The sequence below is a fragment of the Lissotriton helveticus genome, chromosome 11, assembly GCF_964261635.1.
Source record: "Lissotriton helveticus chromosome 11, aLisHel1.1, whole genome shotgun sequence".
NCBI classification, from domain to species: domain Eukaryota; kingdom Metazoa; phylum Chordata; class Amphibia; order Caudata; family Salamandridae; genus Lissotriton; species Lissotriton helveticus.
Window position 1 is genome coordinate 35,388,893 of NC_136072.1, and position 21,160 is coordinate 35,410,052.

General features: G+C 43.2%; 1 protein-coding gene across 1 annotated transcript in view; it reads right to left on the reverse strand.

Moving 5' to 3' along the window:
• Positions 1 to 3,864: 3,864 nt before the first annotated feature.
• The window catches only part of LOC144792231 (mucin-4-like), a 160,810-nt gene continuing 143,514 nt past the window's right edge, over positions 3,865 to 21,160 (reverse strand). Inside the window, exons 11-12 of the mRNA XM_078667137.1 lie at positions 8,865 to 8,968; positions 3,865 to 4,187 (exon numbers count right to left, since the gene is read on the reverse strand). Of these exons, the coding sequence (XP_078523263.1) occupies positions 4,071 to 4,187; positions 8,865 to 8,968 (221 nt within the window). The 3' untranslated portion in view covers positions 3,865 to 4,070. The remainder of the gene's footprint in view (positions 4,188 to 8,864; positions 8,969 to 21,160) is intronic.

Below are 21,160 nucleotides of genomic sequence, written 5' to 3' on the forward strand. Positions count from 1 at the left end.
TCCAGTACCGCACCTATGAACAGTTTGTGCTGGGAGGGCACCAGGTGAGAATTGGGTACATTTGCCGAAAAACCCAACCTGTGCAACAACTGAGTTTTCTCCTGCAGATGATGGAGCACCTTCTCCGGCGACTCTGCTTTGATCAGCCAGTTGTCCAGATACGGGAATACAGGTACCCCCGACCTCCTGATCACCTTGGTGAAGACTCGAGGCGCAGTAGTAAGACCAAACGGAAGGAACGCAAACTGGTAGTGTTGCGCCCCAACCGTAAAACTGAGATACTTTCTGTGCGACTTCAGGATGGGAATATGAAAATACGCATCCTGCAAATCGATCAACACCATCCAGGCTTCTTCCAGCAGCGCTTGAAGAAACTGTGCAAGAGTAAGTATCTTGAACTTTTCCTGTTTCAGCTAAAGGTTCAAGATCCTGAGATCCAGGATTGGCCGAAGCTTGCCATCCTTCTTGGGGATCAGAAAATACCGCTCCTGCTCCGGAACCACCTCTATCGCACCTTTTCTGAACAGCGCCAGGACTTTTTCCTGCAGGAGAAGCAGGTGGTCCTCCGTACAAAAACCCTGGCAAGGAGGGTAATTTGGGGGAAATTCCCAAAATGGAAGAGCATACCCATTCCCCATGTGATCGAGAACCCAAAGATCCGATGTAATCAATTTCCAATCTCGTTGGAAATGGGTAAGCCGACCCCCCACTGGACCCACATGATCCTGAACGGCGGATCTAGGGCTGCTTTGCTGCGTTGGCAGGGGGCTGGGACGGGGAAGAGGAGAAAGAGGAGGAAGCTTGACGGCCTCGAGAACGGGCTCTTTGCTTGCCCCTATATGACCTGTACAGCGGCTGCTGCTGTGTTGACTTGTGGGATCGAAAAGAAGATCAGCTAAATCCTCTAGAACGTCTCCCAAAAGTGCCTCTGGTTTGAAGGCCCAACGACTTAGCCGTCGCCCTGCTGTCTTTAAAGCTTTCTAAAGCAGCATCTGCCTTCTTGCCAAATAAACCAGACCCGTTGAACGGGAGATCCATCAATGTAGACTGGACATCTGTCCTCAGGCTCCTGCAGCTCACCCTCCTCCAAATTCTCCTCACGATACGACTCTACCCCCATCAGCCTCTGGGCTTCACGCCTCGACCTGAGCTTCACATTCGACTCCGTTGGATCCACTGTCGGCTCCGTCGAAGCCGGTGCCGGCGCCGATCCCGACGCCGGACGAGGAAGAATCCCACGATGTCGCTCAGGGTTCGGCATCAGAGTTGATGGAATCGGCGTCGAAGGATTCGGCGTCGACGACTTCGGCGTCGATGGCTTCGGAGTCGAAAGCCTCGCCGGCGTAGGAAAATGCCAATGCGGCGCCGGAGCCGGCATAAAGGGCATAAAGGGCACAGGTGCATAGGATTGGGGAATACCCAGACCAAATGCCATCGGACCCGTGGGACCAACAGGAGCCCCAGAGGGGTACATAGCCCTGGAATATACACCAAACATTGCATTTAGGAAATGCGTTGGATACTGACCTGGAGCCGGGAAGGCTGTGTACGAACCCCCGGGCTGCTCTTGAGGGCGTGGAGTCGATACGACATCGAATTCCTCTTCGGACTGGTGCACCGGAGTCGACAGACCCTCGGGCAACTGAGCCTCTCCCTCTCCAACCATCTCCCCCTCACCTTCATCCTCCCGATCTGGAGGATGGAATGGAACCGGAGATGGATTCGCCGTCTGCCTCAGAGAACCTGGCGAATTCGCATGCGACGCCTCACCCCCAGAGTCCTGATCTTCCGAACCCAAAGATACCACAACCTTCTCAACTAGCTTCACCTGCGACTTCGGCTTAGAACCCGAGTCCTTCCTCGAGCGATGTCGGGATTCATGGGACTTCTTCTTATGCTTCTTTTCAGATGATCTCGAAGCATGGGCCGAGGACGAGTCCGATCACGACCTCGAACGAGACCTTGACCTCGAACGTCGAGTCCGCGGCCTCGATTTTTTCTTCTCTTTACTTCTTTTAAACTTCGCCACAAGAAGCTTAGCTTCTCTCTCCCGGAGGGCCTTAGGTGTCATCTTCCTACAAGACTGGCAGTCTTCGACGCTGTGGACGGAGCTTAAACACCATAAGCAGCATTCATGTGGATCCGTAATGGACATGATTTTCCCGCATTCCCCACAGGTATAAATCCGGTCTTCTTCGAAGACATGTCGCAAGAGAAGACAATGAAACACGAACAACACAAAGTAACAAAGTTACTGCAAAAGCTACGGACGATCCCTAGAAAACCGTTAGCGTCGACAACGCGGAAAAAAGGGAACTGATGTCATCACGCCGGTGTGGGCCTAATATGGTGTCGGTGACGTCAGCCGAGTCGCGTGCGATGCCGTGCCTCTGTGACGTCGGTCCATGTCGGCGCAAAGCTACAAAAAGAATTTCTGGATCCTGCTGATGCACGGGGATATTCACAAGGTGAGGAATCGACTGGTAGATGTATCTATCAGAAATGGCTGTGTAGAATAAATGTACCAGGTTACTTGAAACCGGTTGCCTAAGATAATCTGATTTATGAGTTCTGACTGTACCCTGTGGTATATTGAATCTCCTATGCTGTCCATCAGACTGGATTCAGTACAGTTGAACTACAACAATCGCCGACTCTAGGCTGCTTTTCCCCTCGTCCTGAAGAAGACCATTATTGATGTTCTGTAGGGTCGAACCGTCAACAATGAATGCAGTTAACCAGTACCAAATCCAAAGTCCACTAGACAGCACAGAGATACCAGCTCACATAATTCAGAGCACTTTTTTGTAAACATCCTATCACGGGAACACAGGAATTTCGAACTCAGCAAGGTGGAGCAGCAGCTAGCAACTTCTGTTCATCATGTTCTGTTTCATTTAGTGGTATTTTCTTACCCTAAATGCATCCGCTGGGTCCATTTTGGACAAGAGGGAGCATTTTCTGCAAACAAAATAGCACTAATTGCAGGATTACAATCCTCACATAATTATGTATAATTCTGCGTAATTTTGTTGCAATTCTAGTCTTCCTTCAGATCTAAACTTAGACTTCAGGTCTAAACGTAGACTTTAGATCTAAGTTTACCGTCCACACCATGAAGAAGCAATTTCATCAAATTACACTATTAAAAGGTAGACTGGCACTTATGTCAAGCAGGCCCACTTTAACCCTTTCACTGCGGCGGCTATTCAGCCGCAGTGGTAACGGGCGGGGGGGGGGGCCGCGCGGCGCACCGTGCTTGTGACGGAACCGCTCCGTCACGGCCCATGGGTGAGCTGTGCTTGTGACGGAACGGTTCCGTCACGGCCCCGCCCGCTCAATGGAACGTCCAGCGCAGGTGCGGAATTGGCGCCGCGCAGGCGTGGCGAGCGGGCCGTGACGGAACCGTTCCGTCACCAGCACAGCCCACCCGAGGGCCGTGATGGAACCGTCCGTCACAAGCGTGGGAGGGGTTAAGGTGTTTCAAAGCAGGTCAACATTCTCCTCCAGCACTGCAATTCACCACATTTGACTGAGTCAAGTGGCATTTCACTCCTGATGAAATTACAGCATTTAGTGAAAAACCATTGTTTTTTCACATAAAATTTATACAGGATTTAGAAAATATAGTTATCAGTAAGTAATTCAGGCCATTGTGACATAAAGAGTATTGCATGAAGAGGGTGCTCAGGTGTTGGGAGAGCTGATAATACCCTACCAGCAGTATGCAATCCTTCGCCACAACCACCTGAGCCAGCATTTGCTTCATATTTGCATAGTTATACGTACAATTGCACCAATAGTATTATACAAAAACTTTATTATACATTATCTGAAACACATCTGAGAAAACTACATTTGGCCACTGGATTGCAATGAGTGGCTCAAAATAATGTAACCTCTTCTGTGAGGTTACAGTGTAGCCTCTCCGTAAATAATCAGTTGACTGTGATGCCACATCCCAGTATGCAATGCTCTTTAACATGTAATGCTGGAAGCCATTTTGCTTTAGTGGCCCTATTTCTGCACTGAACCTCTATTTTCTTGTAATGATGCAGTTTCTTTGACACTCAGCTTTCAGTAGAAGCAGCTAAAACATCACAGTAGATCAGCGTGGGGGTCGGGAACGGTCCAAGATCTGTAGAGTATATCATTTCACTTTGCCTTTTTGGTTGGCCTGTAGTTTCCTGGAAGAAAAACCCCAAACTGACATTTAAAATTGACCCTACAACATTTTTCAGGGTGAAGAGTGAAGTCATAGCACAATGTAAACACTATTCAGTTTAGGACACTGCGTCAATGGTTTACATAAGGGTAGCTTAGACTCAGTAGACAAGTTTCATAATACAATTACATTGGGATGTGTTAAAGTACTTTTACGCATACGTGGCCTTTAAAAAGATACCTTTACAGTGTGTTCTGACTCTTCTAGGTTGACTGAATAAAGTATCAACAAAGATTAAAAAGGTCTGGCAAGCAACTTGTTAGGTCACTTTGGAAGAAGATTTATGGGATTTTCTTTGTTATGTTTGTGTCATATGTACCAGAGGTAGGACACTAACATGTTTCACAATATTATTTATCAGATGAGCTCTTGCTTGGTGCAGATATTTGGCAATACACGGGGGCATATTACCAACAACTAGCGATAATTATCGCTATGCTGGTTTAGCGGCGATATTTTTATCGCCGAGCTGCGTCGATTTTTATCGCTTAGGAACCTTGCTATTACCAAGGTATATCTCCTAAGCCATAAAAATCGGCCGAAATGCATGAATATCGCTGAAAAGTCAGCGATATTCATGCATTACCGAGCCTACCATTGGATAACATGGCTAAGAACTGCTCAGGGCAGGTGTTAGCTTTTTGAGATATTCGCGCTGAGCGCGAATATCTCCAAAAGTTGGTAATAGGAGATAGCGATGTTAGCGACTGTTTCCAGTCGCTAACATCTTGGCACGCCCACTTTGCATGTCATTAGTGATAAATTTCACTGACATGCAAAGCGGGGCCCAAGGTGGTCGCTATCTCCGACTAGCTGTCGCTAACTGGTGTTAGCGACAGCTAGGTAATAGGGAGATAATTTTATCTCCGCTTTCTTGGCTTTTAAAGCCAAAAAAGCGGAGATAAACCCCCTTGATAAAATGCCCCACGGTCTCTATTGAGCAAGAAGCCTTTTATTTGGGAGATAACTGCGAGTTTCAGGGTAGTACAAGAGTGAGGATAAATATACAAGATTGATGAACAAATTGAGTGAGCCGTAGATGTGCAGTCAGATTTTTACAGTGAGAAAGATGAAGAAGGAGATTTCAGAAATATTGAGAAACCTATCACTGATTATCTACATGGTTCTTATCTTGTTGAAACAATTTTAAAGAAAATAAAGATATTATGACTCTACGAATTACAGGGAGAGGGTTGCATTGGGATTTATGCAGCCATGTAACAACAAAGAATGGATTTGTGATCTAGAGTTGTGGTACAAGAGAAAGATGTGCCAATCATTTAAATCTTTTTTAGCCAACTTTGTATTGTACATGGTAGTAGGTGCGCCCTTACAATGCATTCACATTGGTATATTGTACCCATCTGGGTCTGCCTTGCAAGCTACGGAGGTCCCAGCTAGAATGATTACACAAATGTCCTCAAGAACTAGGAGAAAACCTCTTGAGTGTTGGGGGCATCGGTTGCGTTTTTTGACTTACCCTTACTGGAATGCTACCCTTCCTGTACAAAACATATGCCAGAAATTACACACAGCCTTGTACTATGGTGCAAGGTTGTACGTTGGTGCATGGCAGTCGGAAGGGCCCAGCACTGGGGGAGAGAATAAACAGCAAGGTTTCTTAGTTGATATGGTGCGCTGTTTCTTCCCCGTTTGACACAACTTAGGTTGCTGGACTGCCTTTAGCCAAAAATCTATAAATTTTCCCAGTAATGTCTAAAACTGGTGTGAAGATGCTAATGTACGAAGAGTTGAAATCAAGGACTAACAAAGCACATTTTGAATGCATTGTGCATAGGCAGGCAAAAGGGATGAGTTGAATGTGGTCTTTCTAGCAACAGCAGAAATCCCATTTGCAATGTTCATAACTTTGGCCATCACCACACCACACATTCCTAGGTATCATCTCAGGTTTGCCACCTGCATGCCCAGCATGATGTCCAGCCCAACATCCCTTTTTCACACACAGGTTGGAACATGTGACTATAGACATCATGCCTGAATGAATGAATGAATGATTGAACTTATAAAGCACAATGTTCACTTTGAGGAGCATCTTGGCACTGTTGGAAACTGGGGGGGGGGGGCTGTGGTGAGGAATTAGTGAGAACAGTCTGGTAGAAAGGTCATAAATGCAATAGCACTAAATGGTCTGGGGCCGCAAAGATCCAGGGGGCATGTTATCAAGGACAGGCGATATATTATCGCCGCTTTTATCGGCAGGAAACTGCCGATAAAGCAGCGATAATGGCCTTGATAATATGCTCTATGAATTCCAATCGAAGCCCATGTTAGATGTGTTCACATCTAACATGGGCTTGGATTGGAATTCATAGAGCATATTATCAAGGCCATTGTCGCTGCTTTATCGGCAGTTTCCTGCGCCTGTCCTTGATAATATGCCCCCAGGTTTTTAAGAGTCTCTTGAACATGGGTTCAGACTGTACCAGTCCAAACTGGGTGGGCAAGCTATTCCAGGCTTTAGTTCCCAGGACTGCCATTGACTTTCCCCCTCTAAATGGGCCCGATTCACAGAACTAACTTAAGACAAAATCCTAAACTTACTACTTTTGGTATTCACAGAAGTTAGGATTTTGTCTTAAGTTTGTCTTAAGACAGACTTAAGACAGACTTAAGTTAGGATTGTGTCTTAAGTCTGTCTTAAGTCTGTCTTAAGACAAACTTAAGACAAAATCCTAACTTCTGTGAATACCAAAAGTAGTAAGTTTAGGACTTTGTCTTAAGTTAGTTCTGTGAATCGGGCCCGATGAGAGGTGGAAGGCGGGAGTGCAAGAACATTTTCCGAGGATGATTGAGGAAAGCCGTTGGGTAACATATGGTTTAATTCTGGATCATAGATATTTGGGTCCTGTATTCCTGAGGGTTCTGAATATGATCACAAGGATTTTGAAGACAATCTTTTAATGTATGGGCAGCCAGTGGAGGGTTTTGAGTGCTGCTGTGGCCTAGTGGCCTAGTACCTCCTAGGTAGTTTAGTTTCAGCACTACCTTTTTTGCCCCTGCGTATAGGCTGTTGCAGTAATCCAAGTGAGGTTGAAGCTGTAAGTGTCTGTTAAACCAGTGATGTTTGTCAACATGATCAGTCTCACACTGGCCAGGATCCACGGCCCATGTGGAGTGGAGTAAGCAATATTAATGGATTTCTGTAACCACTGTATAAAGCATACAGAAATTGCGCTTTCATTAGTCCAGGTGTGAACCCACTGCTTATATTTGTTAAGAAAATTATATCTCTGCTCTACTGCACCTATATAGTACTGTTCAGCAGTGTCTGCCACTGCAGAGGCAAAATACAGTGAGAAAAGCCAACAGTCCTGTAACCAAGCAAACCATGAACAGCTATTGACCCAGTAAACAGTCCCTTGACCAAGTAAATGGAAACTCTATTTTCAACTTCCTTTCTTATTGTTAACATGAAGTGAGAAACTATGTGCTTCCTACAACACTTTTCAAACTACAGCTGGTTTTGTATGAAACTTGCATACATTATGTAAAAAAACATATTCGCAACAAATTACAATTTGCAATATTTGTGTGTTTATTTCTACCATGCATTGTCAATATTTACCATTCAACTTAGCAATTAAGTGATCTTTTTTATCATAAGATAATATAAAGGAAGCTATTCCACCAGTGGATTCTAATCTGCATTTAACATTTCCTACAGAAATCAAGTGGACTTTTCATTTACAATCAATGGTCAATCAGGACTTAAAACATCAATTAAAAGAGTTTTAAAGATGTTTATGTGTCACACACTGTGGCTGATAGTTCCCTCAGTATTCCATACCTTTGGCCTAATGTTCACCATCAGTGGCTTGCAATATCCTGGTAACATATAGTATGGCGCTAAAGGAGATGTACCTAATTGGGGGTTTTCTAAAATGGGCTAGTCCATTCTGTGAATTAAGAAATGCATTAGAAATTAGGTTTTTGTTAATTGAACACCACCTGTGCAAACCTGAGCATAAAATGTTCATATGAAATATTTGCGTGGTCATTGGTTACTAGATTTCATTGATGAGGACTACTATACGGAGTAGGGGTAGGCGGAATTCGTGTAGTCGTGCAACGCAAAGTTCCACGAAATGGTAAAAAATATCAGCGAACACGCAGAAATTCCGCAAACACGCCGAATTGCTTGTTCGTGATGCTTTTTTCCTGTTCTAGATGGATGTTTGCGTGCTCGTGGAGAAACATCTCGTGAACACGCATTTTGAGAATGTGAACAAGCAAAAAATTCTGCGAAGCCACGGACCGCATGATTTTGGGCAATTTCGCGTTCTCGGTGGAATGCAAAATTATGCAAATTCCACGAGCGGATCGGAATTTACCGCCCAGGCCTAATACAGAGTCCTGTGTAAGAAGAGGGGCTCTATGAGTAGGAAAGCCTGTCCTCTGCGAGGGGGACAAAGGCTATAGTCTCTGCTGAAATAATGGGTGCATGGGTGGCTATAGGTGGTCCACCCACACCCCTCTAAATTTCCCCTGTCTATTGGTCAGAAACTCTGCATTAGCCAGAGCCTCTTTGAACGAAAACATTCTGGTTCACATTGAAAACATTGCATCACTTTGTTCATAATCAACTCAGAAATTGTCCCCTATCCTTTACACATACCTTCATGGATGTGTCCCCAATTTCACTCTGGGCTGTCCTGTCTAAAAGAACTGGGTTGTTTCTGGAGGCCTCAGGCTCCTGAGTTTCCTGGGCATTCTCATATCCTGCAAGAATTTAAGAAAATTCAGTGAACAGTTTTAGTTCTATCTCTAGTCATTCGAAGATGCAACCATGTAGCCAAGCATCAGCAAGTATTTCTGTTATGTTTTAGCATAGCTTCACCGAATAACCATTAGGACATCAAACAGGTGTCTGTCTAGACATGGAACATAACTACAGGAAGTAGTTCAATCAACCACAAATGCTGGCTTTATAGGAAGAGTGGACTGTGTTGTCCACTACCACCAGTGATTTATTGTGTTGTTGTGGTTTTGGGTTTGTATGGGGAAGGGTGGGAAGTTTTTTAACTTACAAATATGTTTTATTTGTTGTAAATCTATTTTATATTCTGTAATAAATAATTGAATATTAATCATGCACATTTGTAAGAGCTATATTATATATTCTATTTAAAATATACATTTCAATTTTTAATGTGGTTTTAATATTAGTTACAGTAAGGTATATTTTAGTAGCGGCTTATTGGGTTAATAGGGTAAGGGGGAAAGTTCATTAAGTTCTAAAGATAATATATATTTTTGTTAATTAGTTCATAATTGTTAATTATTATTTAAATGAGTGCTAAATATGAAAATAGTTTGTTTAGTACTGATTTATTTAAGTTATATTACGTTGTGAGTTGCCTGGTGTGTAGGGGAAGCAGGTGGGTAGTTGCATTAAATTAAATGTATTTTAATTTAATGTGATTTTTTTATCAATAATATTTTGACTTATTTTTTTTGATAAGCAAATTTTTATTGATTTTAAAAACATAGCAAAACAAATCAGCCATTGCACGGAAATCACGGATATGAGTTCATTCAGATCGTCGCTGTATTCCCCAATCACGGACCCTCTAAAAAGGAAAAACATATCCCCTATCAGACGCTGGAATCCAGTCAATCTGGACCCTCCACAGCCCCCAGCCACTTCCCCCACACTCTACGATATTTCTTGGCACGCCCCTTTGCTGAATGCAAACCCGCTCGCTGCTGGCGCAGGGAGGTGAGATACGCAGCGTGTAGATAGTATAATTGAATCAACCTGAGTTTGGCGGAGACAGTAACTGTTCTGGGGGCCATAAGGGCATCGCACCAGTTCATATCATCTAGGGGGGCCACCCATACCACCCATTGATTCCTCAACTTGTCTAGTGATGTGGGGGTGTTATTGACTAAAGTACGATAAATTCAAGAAACACCCCCACTCTCCAAGTCTCCCATCACTGTCTGAGCCTCAGTGGGGCTGTATTCAGGGAGCCTCGTGTCACCCATGATCTGTGTGAGGAGGGCATGGTGCAACTGCAGATATTTATAATGTTGAGAGGAGGAGTGCAGGGAGTAGCAGATTTGGAGCTCTTGGAAGAACAACATCTGGCCTCTTGCCGACATATCTCCTAATTGGGAACTACCAATAAGGTCCCAAGGTTTAAAGCCCCTCTACCCGCTGACTTGACGAACCCAGGCCCCCTGCCAAAGGGGGGTGCACTGGGTCAGTTTCCCTGACCACCCCGTGTGTCGGAGCGAAGCCCGCCATGCCAACAACACTGATCGCGTTACTTCTGGAAGCCGGCTCGGATTGGGTTCCCCATATAACATGGCCTGGACGCCCGTTATTCCCAGTTCACTCAATTCAAGCCTATAGGCAGGGTCTGACCAGCCCCCATTAAACCAATCGTGTATCACTGATAGGCGTACCGCCATAAAATAAAGATATAGGTGCGTTAATCCCATGCCACCATCATAAGAGGGAATCCGAGAGACAGACAAAGCCACCCGGGCCCTTCCACTGCTCCAGAGAAACTTAGTGATCAGAGTGTCCAGTTCCGTAAACCAGACCTTGGAATACCAGAAGGGGATGTTCTGGAGGACGTAGAGGAACCTGGGGAGGATCATCATTTTAAAGAGAGCTACACTCCGCAGGGGGTTCAGGGGCAGCGCCCTCCATTTAAGCATATCCTCTTTAGCCTTCCTAACCAAAGGAGCCACGTTGAGGGACCAGCCCAGTTCAGGCAGAAGGGTGATCAAGATCACCAGATACTTAAAGGACAGCCTCCGGAGTGGTATGGTGGTCTGCCACTCGAAGCACTCTCTAGAGTGATGCAGGGGGACTAGCACAGAGTTTCCGGGGTTAAGCCACAGTCCTGAGGCCCGCTCGAAATCATGCAAGATTCGGAGGCACTGTGGCCCGGAGGAGGCGGGGTCAGACTGGAAGTCCAGCACATCATCCGCATACAACGCGATCTTGTCCCTGTCCGTATGTGGCCATTCCCAACAGCAGAGGCGATCCTCAGCCCGCACCAGGGACGCCAAGGGTTCCATCACCAGGGCGAATAGTAAAGGAGAAAGGGGACATCCCTGCCTAGTGCCCCTGGCAATGGGAAAGGCCTCTGGCAGCACCCTGTTGACCAGAACTCGCGATCTTGGGCGGGCATAGATGACTCGGACCAGAGAACAAAAGTGGGTCCGAAATCCCATTTCGGCCAATACGCCCTGGAGGTAACCCCACTCCCCCGAATCAAAGGCTTTTTCAAAGTCTGAAGACAGGAGTGCCAAGTAAGGTGGAATCAGGTGCCGGTGTGCCAGGGCCGACTGCAATCTTCGGAACCAATGGTGGGTCCCCCGCTGCGGCATGAATCCACATTGATCCAGGTGTACCAATGTGGCTAAATAGGGTTTCAGGTGCTGGGCCAGAATGGTGGCATAGAGTTTGATTTCGGTGTTAGGGAGGGACATGGGGCGGTTGACTTGTTTTTTTAATAAGCGACATTACTTAATGTATTATTTATTGTTTAATTGTTGTAATGCTTTTTTTTAAATATATCTTATATGTCTATTAAACATGTATTAATCAATGATGTGTTAGTTTTTAGGTGAGTATTTGTCAAGAAAATAAAAATAGATCACATGTTTTAAATTATTTTCCATTTTTATTTAATTTATTTATTGAAATTAAGTATGTATAATGCTTTTAAACGTATAATTTCTTCAAAAAAACTAATTGATTCAATGGCAAGTGTTCGTGAAAATGTCTTTGTGAAATTATATTTTTTACTTCAAAAATTTCTTTTAATATATTAATTGAAGTTAAATAAGTTCTCATTTCATTGCTGTTATTTTCTGTAGTCAGTGAAGAATATATAATTATATGTCATTTTATATTCCTTGTTACAAAATTCCATAAATATATATTTAGTTCTGTAGTAGTTGTTCAAGCTTTTCTACTAATTTAATAGGATACGTATTTATGTATGTAAAAACGTTTTATGTCAAGCACTTTCCCAGTAGCTGCATAGATTGGAGTGGGGTAGCAAATCTATTCCCTCCTCCAAAGTACAACTCTTTTCTTACAGTTGATTAGAATTAAGAGGGAATAATAAATGTATTACTTCTAAAGTCTAAAACTATCTCTGCTTTTGCATAGCTTGCAGTGGGAATAGTAAATCAAACTCCTCCTAACTTCAATTCTTTTCCTACTGTGCTCAGACTGGAGTGTGACTAGTACATTTAACCTCTCCAAAGTATAACACTTTCCTTAGGATTGTGCTGATTGAATTGTAATATTACATCTAATCCCTTTTCAGTGCAACACTGCTCCTACTTGTTTAGATTGAAATGGGAATAGTAAATTTACCCCCTATGAAATCCAGCACTTTCTATATGTTTGCTTGGTCTGGAGTCTGAATAGTTTATTCTCTCCAAAGTTCAACACATTCCTTACTGCTCCTTAATCTGGAGTCAGAATAGTAAATCTAACCCCTCTGAAGTCCAATGATTTCCCTATTGTTGCTTACACTGGATTGGTAATAGTAACGCTAACCCCTCCGCAGACCAACACTTTTCCCATGTTGCAGTGACTGGAGCAGGAATAGTATAACTAACCCCTGCAAAGTCGAAGACTCTTCCCACTCTTGCGCTGATTGTAGTGGGAATAAGAAATGTAAAACATCAAAAGTCCAACTCTTTTCATATTGTTATGCTGACTGAAGTAGGAATAATAAATCTAACCCCTTTGAAGGCTACCAATGATCCTACTGGTGCTTAGACTGGAGTGGTAATAGATACTTTCAATATTCTCAGACTCCAATACTATTCCTAATACTGGTTATATAGGTTTTATTGTATTCTGTTTCTTTTTTATATTGTTAATGTTTTTTTACGTTTATAGCATTTTTAATGAATGTTTTTTTGAAATTTTAAATGTTTCAATATTTTATTTATTGGCTACATTTATTAATATATTTTATTTTTGCATTGTTTATATTTTAATGTTTTTCAAATTTGAATGTATTGAAAATATTTGCAAAATATTATCATGTAAATTCTGATTTTGATAATTAAGCTACTTTATAGATATAGATCTTCCTAACCATATGTTTTTATGTAAGCAAAAGATGAGCACCAGCAGTGTAGGCCCTAACGTTACACTAGTGTATCCTACTAAATATCATGAGCACGCACAACTCTTTGTAGCCCTACTGCTTAGAAGCCACAATTATTAAACATACAACACAACAGTTTATATGTAAATATTACAAAATCAATATATTTTCTTTTTTTGGACGATATTAACGGCCACAATATTTTTTTCTGATAATATACTACTTACCTTTGTAAGTGCAAGAACACAATATTGTCATAAGCGATATGTTTGCCAAAATATTTTTGGCAACTATATTATTTTCTTCCATATAGTTCCACTTATCCCCACCAGCATCGTGAATTTACCCTACATTAGACACACTTGACTTTAATGAAGTAAGGAGCTGATGCACAGGGTCACCTCAATAATGTATCTAACAGACTCGTTCAAGAAGCAAGTTCTGTAATAGGAAAGTTGTATGGTACTTATACTTAAAAATTCTGGTGGGTTGCTTATATGAAACAAGCATTGTTGCTTGCAGATCCTATACTCTAATAGACATCATATAATTTTGGACTGCATTGTGCAGTGTGGTCCCAATTCTAAGATCGCAACCACTTGTGTCTACCTGGTTGATTTTTCAAATGGAGACCTGTAGCTGCAACTCAGTGGTCAGGAATGCTCTGATAGCAATTCAATGTGTCAAGATAAATGATGTCTCAGTACTGCACATATCTGAATGTGCACCATAAACACCCTTCCCCATCATATAGGCACACCCTAGTTACACCTCTGACCATTCTATCCTAACCGGCAGGTGCCGGGGCTCTGTCAGCCTATCAGTGATAGCTCTCAGAAAAGGTAGATGAATGGAACTCACAAGCCAGGGTGGAACAGGCAGGCAGGGCAATCTGGCAGTGCTCAAAAGCACCAGGTCAGTGGGTGGGACAGTTTTTTGGATGGTTGATAATTGTTCACTTTTCACTTCCCTGACACTACCACAAACATTACCTGCAGTGAGCACAAAACCAAGAACTCTGTCATACCTAGGAAAACACTTATACATCATGACTTTACATGGTACAACTGCCCTAATATGCAGATGCGGGCCACATTGTTTCCTAAGCGATTTGCTAATGGGGACATTTTTGTTTTGATCATCAGCCCTACTCTTTCTCCCAGTTTGAAACTGTGAGATCCCAGAATCTTCCTCCCACTCATACTTTCAATACACTGCTGGTCTTTCTTATATATTCTGAGTAACACTTTAGCCTTGCCTACTTGTTGAAATGTACTGAGGGTGTGAAAGAAAGGGAGGGAGAAAGAGAGTGTGTATGTAGGTGTGTGTGTGTGTGTGATTGATTGTAGGTATTCACCTAGATTTGTTCACAGGGAAATTTAAGTTTAGAAAAGAGGGAGTGAAATTTGGACCAGAAGTGAGAGAGAAGCTGTGAACAATCAATCAGACAGAAATAGACTAGGCAGAGGTATTCAAATCGCCTGGGTCGCCACTAGATGCCAAGAACTGACTAAGGATCAGTATTATTTAAAGTTCCATGTGGGAACTTTAAAGACATCCAGTGTTTTATTTGGCATTTGAGAAGGCTGAATAGCAGTAATGAAAACAAGTGGTGTTTCTTACAATCATTGATTCTCCATTGTGTCTTATCAAGTGTGTCATTTTGCTAAAAGACTGCAATCCCATAAAGATCATTCAGATATCATTTAGGACAGTTAGGGGCAGATTTACTAATATTTGGTGCAACGCAACACAGCAAGAGAAGTTGCAGTGAGTACTACATTAAATGGAGAGGGCATGAATGCATCATATCCACTAAGATATGGTGTATTCCTGCTCCATCTCTGCGCTGACGCTCTTGTGTCTGCCAAGCGCCAATGCAGACACCCTTGTATCATGGTGCAAGGCTGCCTGTGTTACTGTCAAGATTGCTTTGTGCAGGATGTAACACCTTCCAGCACAAAAACAATCCTCTGAGGCTTTTTCCTAATTCTACATGAGCACCAGGGAGAAATAAACATATTTTTCCTCGTTAGGTCTCCCCTGGGGAGGCGTTCCACTTTGATGCATTTTCCGGTTTTCTTGTGTTAACGCATCTGGGAATGTGCTAAAATCCTTGGGTAGAGGCATGAGAGCACCCGTGCTCCACTCATGGAACACCATCAAAGTGTAGACTAATGCAAAGTAGTGACTTGCACGGCTTTGCACTATTCCAGATTTACCACTCTGAGGCATGCAAAGTGGTTCTGCAATGCATGGTAAATCTCACTTAAGGGCCCGCTTTGCCCTTGTGTCACCTTGCATGTCACAAGGGCAAGGCGAGTCCATGATAATTCCAGCTCTCAATGGTTGACTCGGTGATCAATCAGAGTGAATAGGACTAATGCTGTCGGGTGGTCTTTCCTGCCGATAAAAGTGGCGATAATGTATCACCCGTCCTTGATAATATGCCCCCAAGTGTGTTAGTATAGAATGGTATATTGTTTGTCTAGGCTGTAATACCGTACTGTGTATATGCCAGAATGTGATGAGGCAGGAGAGAATAGGGACTGTTGTATGGACAGTAATTTGACGTTAACCTGAGAAGCGAGCAACGGAGGTTGGTGCAGCTCCTTATCGTGCTCGGGTGAATTACAATAAACTCTACTCTAACCAAGTGTTGAGTGTGGCATATTCACCACAAAAATTGTAGTATTTTTTAATTTGCCATGAATGAGACAAAAATGGTTGTGCAGAACAGATAATGTAATTCCTGCCATCATTTCAGGTTGTGTGGTATAAACAGATAGTGGGGGGAGGGCAGGATCACAGTGCCTCAAGCACATCACTGAATGCAGGACTCTACTAGAGGCAGCACAAGGAGGGACCAACTGAGAGCAGTGATCGCCACCATGTGAAGGACTTCAGACAGGAACTGCAAGACAGCCACTCTCTGTCATGGTGCTCTCCTTAACTATGGGAACATTTCATTACTGAACCTTTAGAATTTGAGGATTTTTTTGTGAATTTATTCTGACACATGGTCTGATATAAAAGGTATTGATTCAAGTTTGCCAAATCTTCTGCCCTAACTACAATGTTGTCAATTTAGGTAAAGGTGTAGAAGAGGAGCCATCTATGGCGAAAGCATTACAAAGCATTACAAAGTTCTGAGAACTGCTCACAAAGTTATGGCTTTTTGATGATCATCCCATTTGCATTGACCAGTTCCCAACACTCCAGTTGGCAACCCCCTATCACTGTGGGAAGATCTGCACATTTTTAAGATTTTGATAATCAATAAGGATTTTAAATCCACACTTTCTCATTTCTATGCAAAAGTGTAGACTTTTATTAATTGGGCCTCAGATCAGCTGACTGAACCAGTCTGAATGTTATATGGCGTGACATCCCCCCCCCCGTGGCTTGTTTCATAAACTGGGTCAAAATCTTCATCCTTAGATGATCAAGTTCTGAGATTAAGGGCCATTTATTAATTTACCAATGGGGACTGTTTTGCTGAAAGCATTTGTCACATAGATAGTAGCACACTTTTAACACAAGACAATAAATGGATATATGCTGTATTCTATGCAAACACACAGGTAGTACTACACATACTTGTGGTCTTCTGAGCAGCATGTTAGAGTATGGCACAAAATATGCTAATTGAATGTTTGCAAATGGTGTTGCTTTGGATTTTGCTCCTTATTAGAACTTGTCAATGGGATACAAAGTGAAAAATCCAGTTTTTGCAATCTTTCTTGTGTAATGCTTTGCACCTACCACATTGTATGCCTGCTCAGCTTTTAAATGTGGACATGGCAGAAATCACTTGTGCAAAAGGCAAGAAGTGAACACAATTTGTGTTAATCCACTAGCGGGTGCAAAGTGATAACCCAACACAAAAGTAAGGGCCATTTTTATCAAAGGGTTGCATACTTTTTTAATAGTGCAACAGTGTGCAAAAGTGACGCAACCATTAAGACGCGACTTATCAAGCCATGCAAGGACCCCTTGCATGGCCTGAGTGGCTTGATAAACCCAGAGTAAGGCAACGCAGCACAAATCACGGCATTGCGTTGCTCCACCCTGGGTAGGCTTTGCATAGGTGGTGTGAGGATATTCCGATGAAAAACCCATGGATTTTTATACATTCCTAGGTTTACCAAACGAGGAACTTGCCAAAACTGCTATGCTTCTCCTTGTTTTTCACTCTTTCCATGTGCGCTACATTCTGAATCACACATAGAAAGAGGAAAATGCCTGAGGGGATTGTTTTTGTCCATGAAAAATTTAAAAAAAAATGTAAATTGATACTTGTACAGCGCACTACTCACCCGCAAGGGTCTCAAGGCGCTTGTACGAATACCGCTGTGGAACCCATCCTGGCTTTCCCTGTGAGGTGTCCACTCCTGGGCACCCCCAAGGTGGAGGCCAGGCATCCTTAGCGTTGTGGGGGCCGTTGTGGAGATTAAGCAAGCTATTGCCCAGAGTTGCAGAGTGGGACTCCATGATTGGAATAGGCACCGAGGCGAGAATTATCAGGTCTGTGGAATTTTGAGCCCAAGACCCGCCGAGGCGGGGAATTGAACCCTGGTCCCAGCCTAGACCTCTGCATCAGGGTCTGCCGCTCTAACCATCGAAACAACATATGGGGGTGGGCTGCACACCATCTTTCATCAAGTTCATCCTCTTTCTCCTTATGTCATAAAGCGTGCTCAATGGTAGCGTGCCCAGCTCCTAGGCACGTATAAACATTAAGTCACTGAGATGGGACACTGTGTCGATGTCCCAAACCATGGCACTGTTGCTAGTGCGAATGCAACCATTTTTTAACTTTTTTTTCTTCTTCCACTTAAATCAGTTATGTACCATTAGTTCTATTCTTCAACCAACTGTAATCATGATTCATCCACGGGCAAGGGAATGCCAATTTACTTAAATTTCTCATATCCTTGATGGGCCATCCGAGCCTCTTCATTCAAAAATACGTACTGGAGGCGTATTTCATCATAAGCAGTTTATTAAAAACCCAATGCATTTTGGGCCTCCAGGGGCCCTTCGTCAGGGGTAACTGTGAAATTAATTAAACACATATTAACATACAATACGCTACTGGATGGACTAAACAATTATCACATTATCACGTTTTACTTATTTGGGAACAACAAACATATAATTCATAAACATTATACAATCTATCCGTAGAATGTAAATTAATTCTTTTGTATCAATTTTATGGCACATTCTAATTCATTACATGCAGTCACGTAATCGCCTGTGTGCAAAGGTATCCTCACAGTATAACTCCCCTTGTCGTCCCACCTCTCTTCCCCTAAATATCGTTGCCAGTCTTCACACTATCCTGCTGCTCCATTGTTAAGGTGAATAACCAAAACAACTGATGTTCCCGTGATTAACAAACACCCGCACTAGCCGCCTTTTCATTTCACTTCGTTAGATGCAATCGGGTGGTTTCGTTATCCATTCGTATTTTTCATTTCTTAACAGTCTTCCACTACTGATTACCGTATCTGAGTCTAAAACTCGATGAAACACTGTGAATCAAACGGCTAAGAACTCATAAAACATACTTCATTCCCTCCCTCCAATTCTCTCATCAATTTCCCAAATCACGTACCTGCTGCAAAATTGTCGACCTCTTAACCTAACCATAGTGAGACTGACCCTTAGGGCCTGATTCACAGAACTAACTTAAGACAAAATCCTAAACTTACTACTTTTGGTATTCACAGAAGTTAGGAGTTTGTCTTAAGACAAACTTAAGACAGACTTAAGTTAGGATTTTGTCTTAAGTCTGTCTTAAGACAAACGTAAGACAAACTTAAGACAAAATCCTAACTACTGTGAATACCAAAAGTAGTAAGTTTAGGATTTTGTCTTAAGTTAGTTCTGTGAATCGGCCCCATAGTGCGCTGCGCGCCTTGCATTTAAACACCTCCTCTGTCCCTCCTCCAACAGCAGACCTCCCATTAACGCGATCTAATTAACATGTGTATGACTGCAAACGAACCGGGCATCCCCCGCTACTCCAACTCCCAAGTGGCACCATAAAATACTATGCTCCTCCCGTGACCTTTATACACAGCATTATCAGTGTTTGTAAAACCAACTCCCCTGAACACCCGTGTATAAACAAATATTTAATTTACTCAAAAATTATTCGTACCGAGGACATTGTCATAATATGTTGAACAATCTAATTTCCAAGAAACTTCTGACGTATCTAAAAATAAACATGCCGAATGAAAACAGGTGTTACGCCTTGCTCGTGGCTTTGAACTGTGCGCTCTTCTGTGAAATACTGTTCATCCAATTTTTAGTGGGTGCTAGCCCCATGGAGCCGATACTTTGAAACAACATATGGGGGTGGGCTGCACACCATCTTTCATCAAGTTCATCCTCTTTCTCCTTATGTCATAAAGCGTGCTCAATCTAACCATCGAGCCACACTTCTCCAGGAAGGTGTCTCTTCCTGCACAACAACCAACCTGCCTGCAGTGCAGGCACCCTTGAACCATGGTTCAAGAGTGACTGCATTGGTGCTAGGCATATTATGTAAAATATGGTACATTCCTGCCCTTTCCCAGTCATGGAGTGTAGCCCAGCAAGTTGACTTCCTGGGCTCCACTCCATAGCTTCCTATTAAATATGCCCCTAAGTTTGTGCCTGGTTTTCAACCTTGTGCCTTCCCTTCAAGTTTCCCTCTGTTCAGAACTAATTATCCCCATCTATACACCCACCTCTAGCAATCGCCTATGCAGCAAGAGACAACATTCCATAGGTAGTGAGAGGGTCTTTGACACAGACAATAGTCGGGAGACTTAAATCCATCAGGTGAATTTGTACTTTTATGATTATTCATTTAAAATGATGTAACCTGCAGCCCTGTTTGTACAATGCCGCTATTTTGGCCCCCAAATGTTGACATCTACTGTGCTTTTATGAGATAGTAATGGTTTTACTGTGTTTTAGTTCTTGGAACAAGATTATAGCAATATATACTAGGGCTCATATACTCTCCTGCTGGACTGGAGAACCTACACAGCATAATGGACCCTTTTTAGCCCACTTTTAGGTCGTTTTTAGAGGTTTTTTGCTGCTGTTGGGTTTACTTGCTGAAACGGAAGGATGATTGATAATGTGGGCTTTAATTTGATATTAGCTTAATCCTTAATAATTGTGTTTTGTAATATATGTATTTTATCAGGCATTTTAACTTTTTTTTTATCATGTACTAGCAGCCCGCCCCGGCGTTGCCCGGGGCAGAAGGGGGCTGGGGGCAGCATTTTAAGCCTCTGTGCACTCCCGCCCGCCCCGACATTGCCCAGACCGCATCCCTCCCTCCCTCCTCCCGCATCGCCGCCGCCGCCCCGACATTGTCCAGCCCGCCTCCCGCCTCGCGCCTTGAGCCTCCCGCCCGCTGCCCATCTGCCGCCTCCCGCCTGCCTTTGCCTTACCTAAGCCGCCCGCTCCGGACTTCACCGCCACTCCTCGCCGCACGTCACCGCTCCTCCCCGCATGTCGTCATCACGTCTAGGTCGCGGTCAGCGCTCCATCACGGCCGGCGCTAGTTTTAGGGGACTACTTTGTTTTAAAAATTTTATTTTTTAATGTACGACTTTTTTTTATTTTATGTCGCCTATGTCCATCTACACACCCTGAGGATTCCAACAATGTATTGGGTGTGTGGATTGGCGCTGTTGTTCCCGTGTTTACCTTGCCAAAAGGTTTCTGTTCTCTCTTTATATTAGTAGTATATATTGTATTGTACTGCATGTTGCATTTTTATGGTCGACCGAAATAAAGTGTA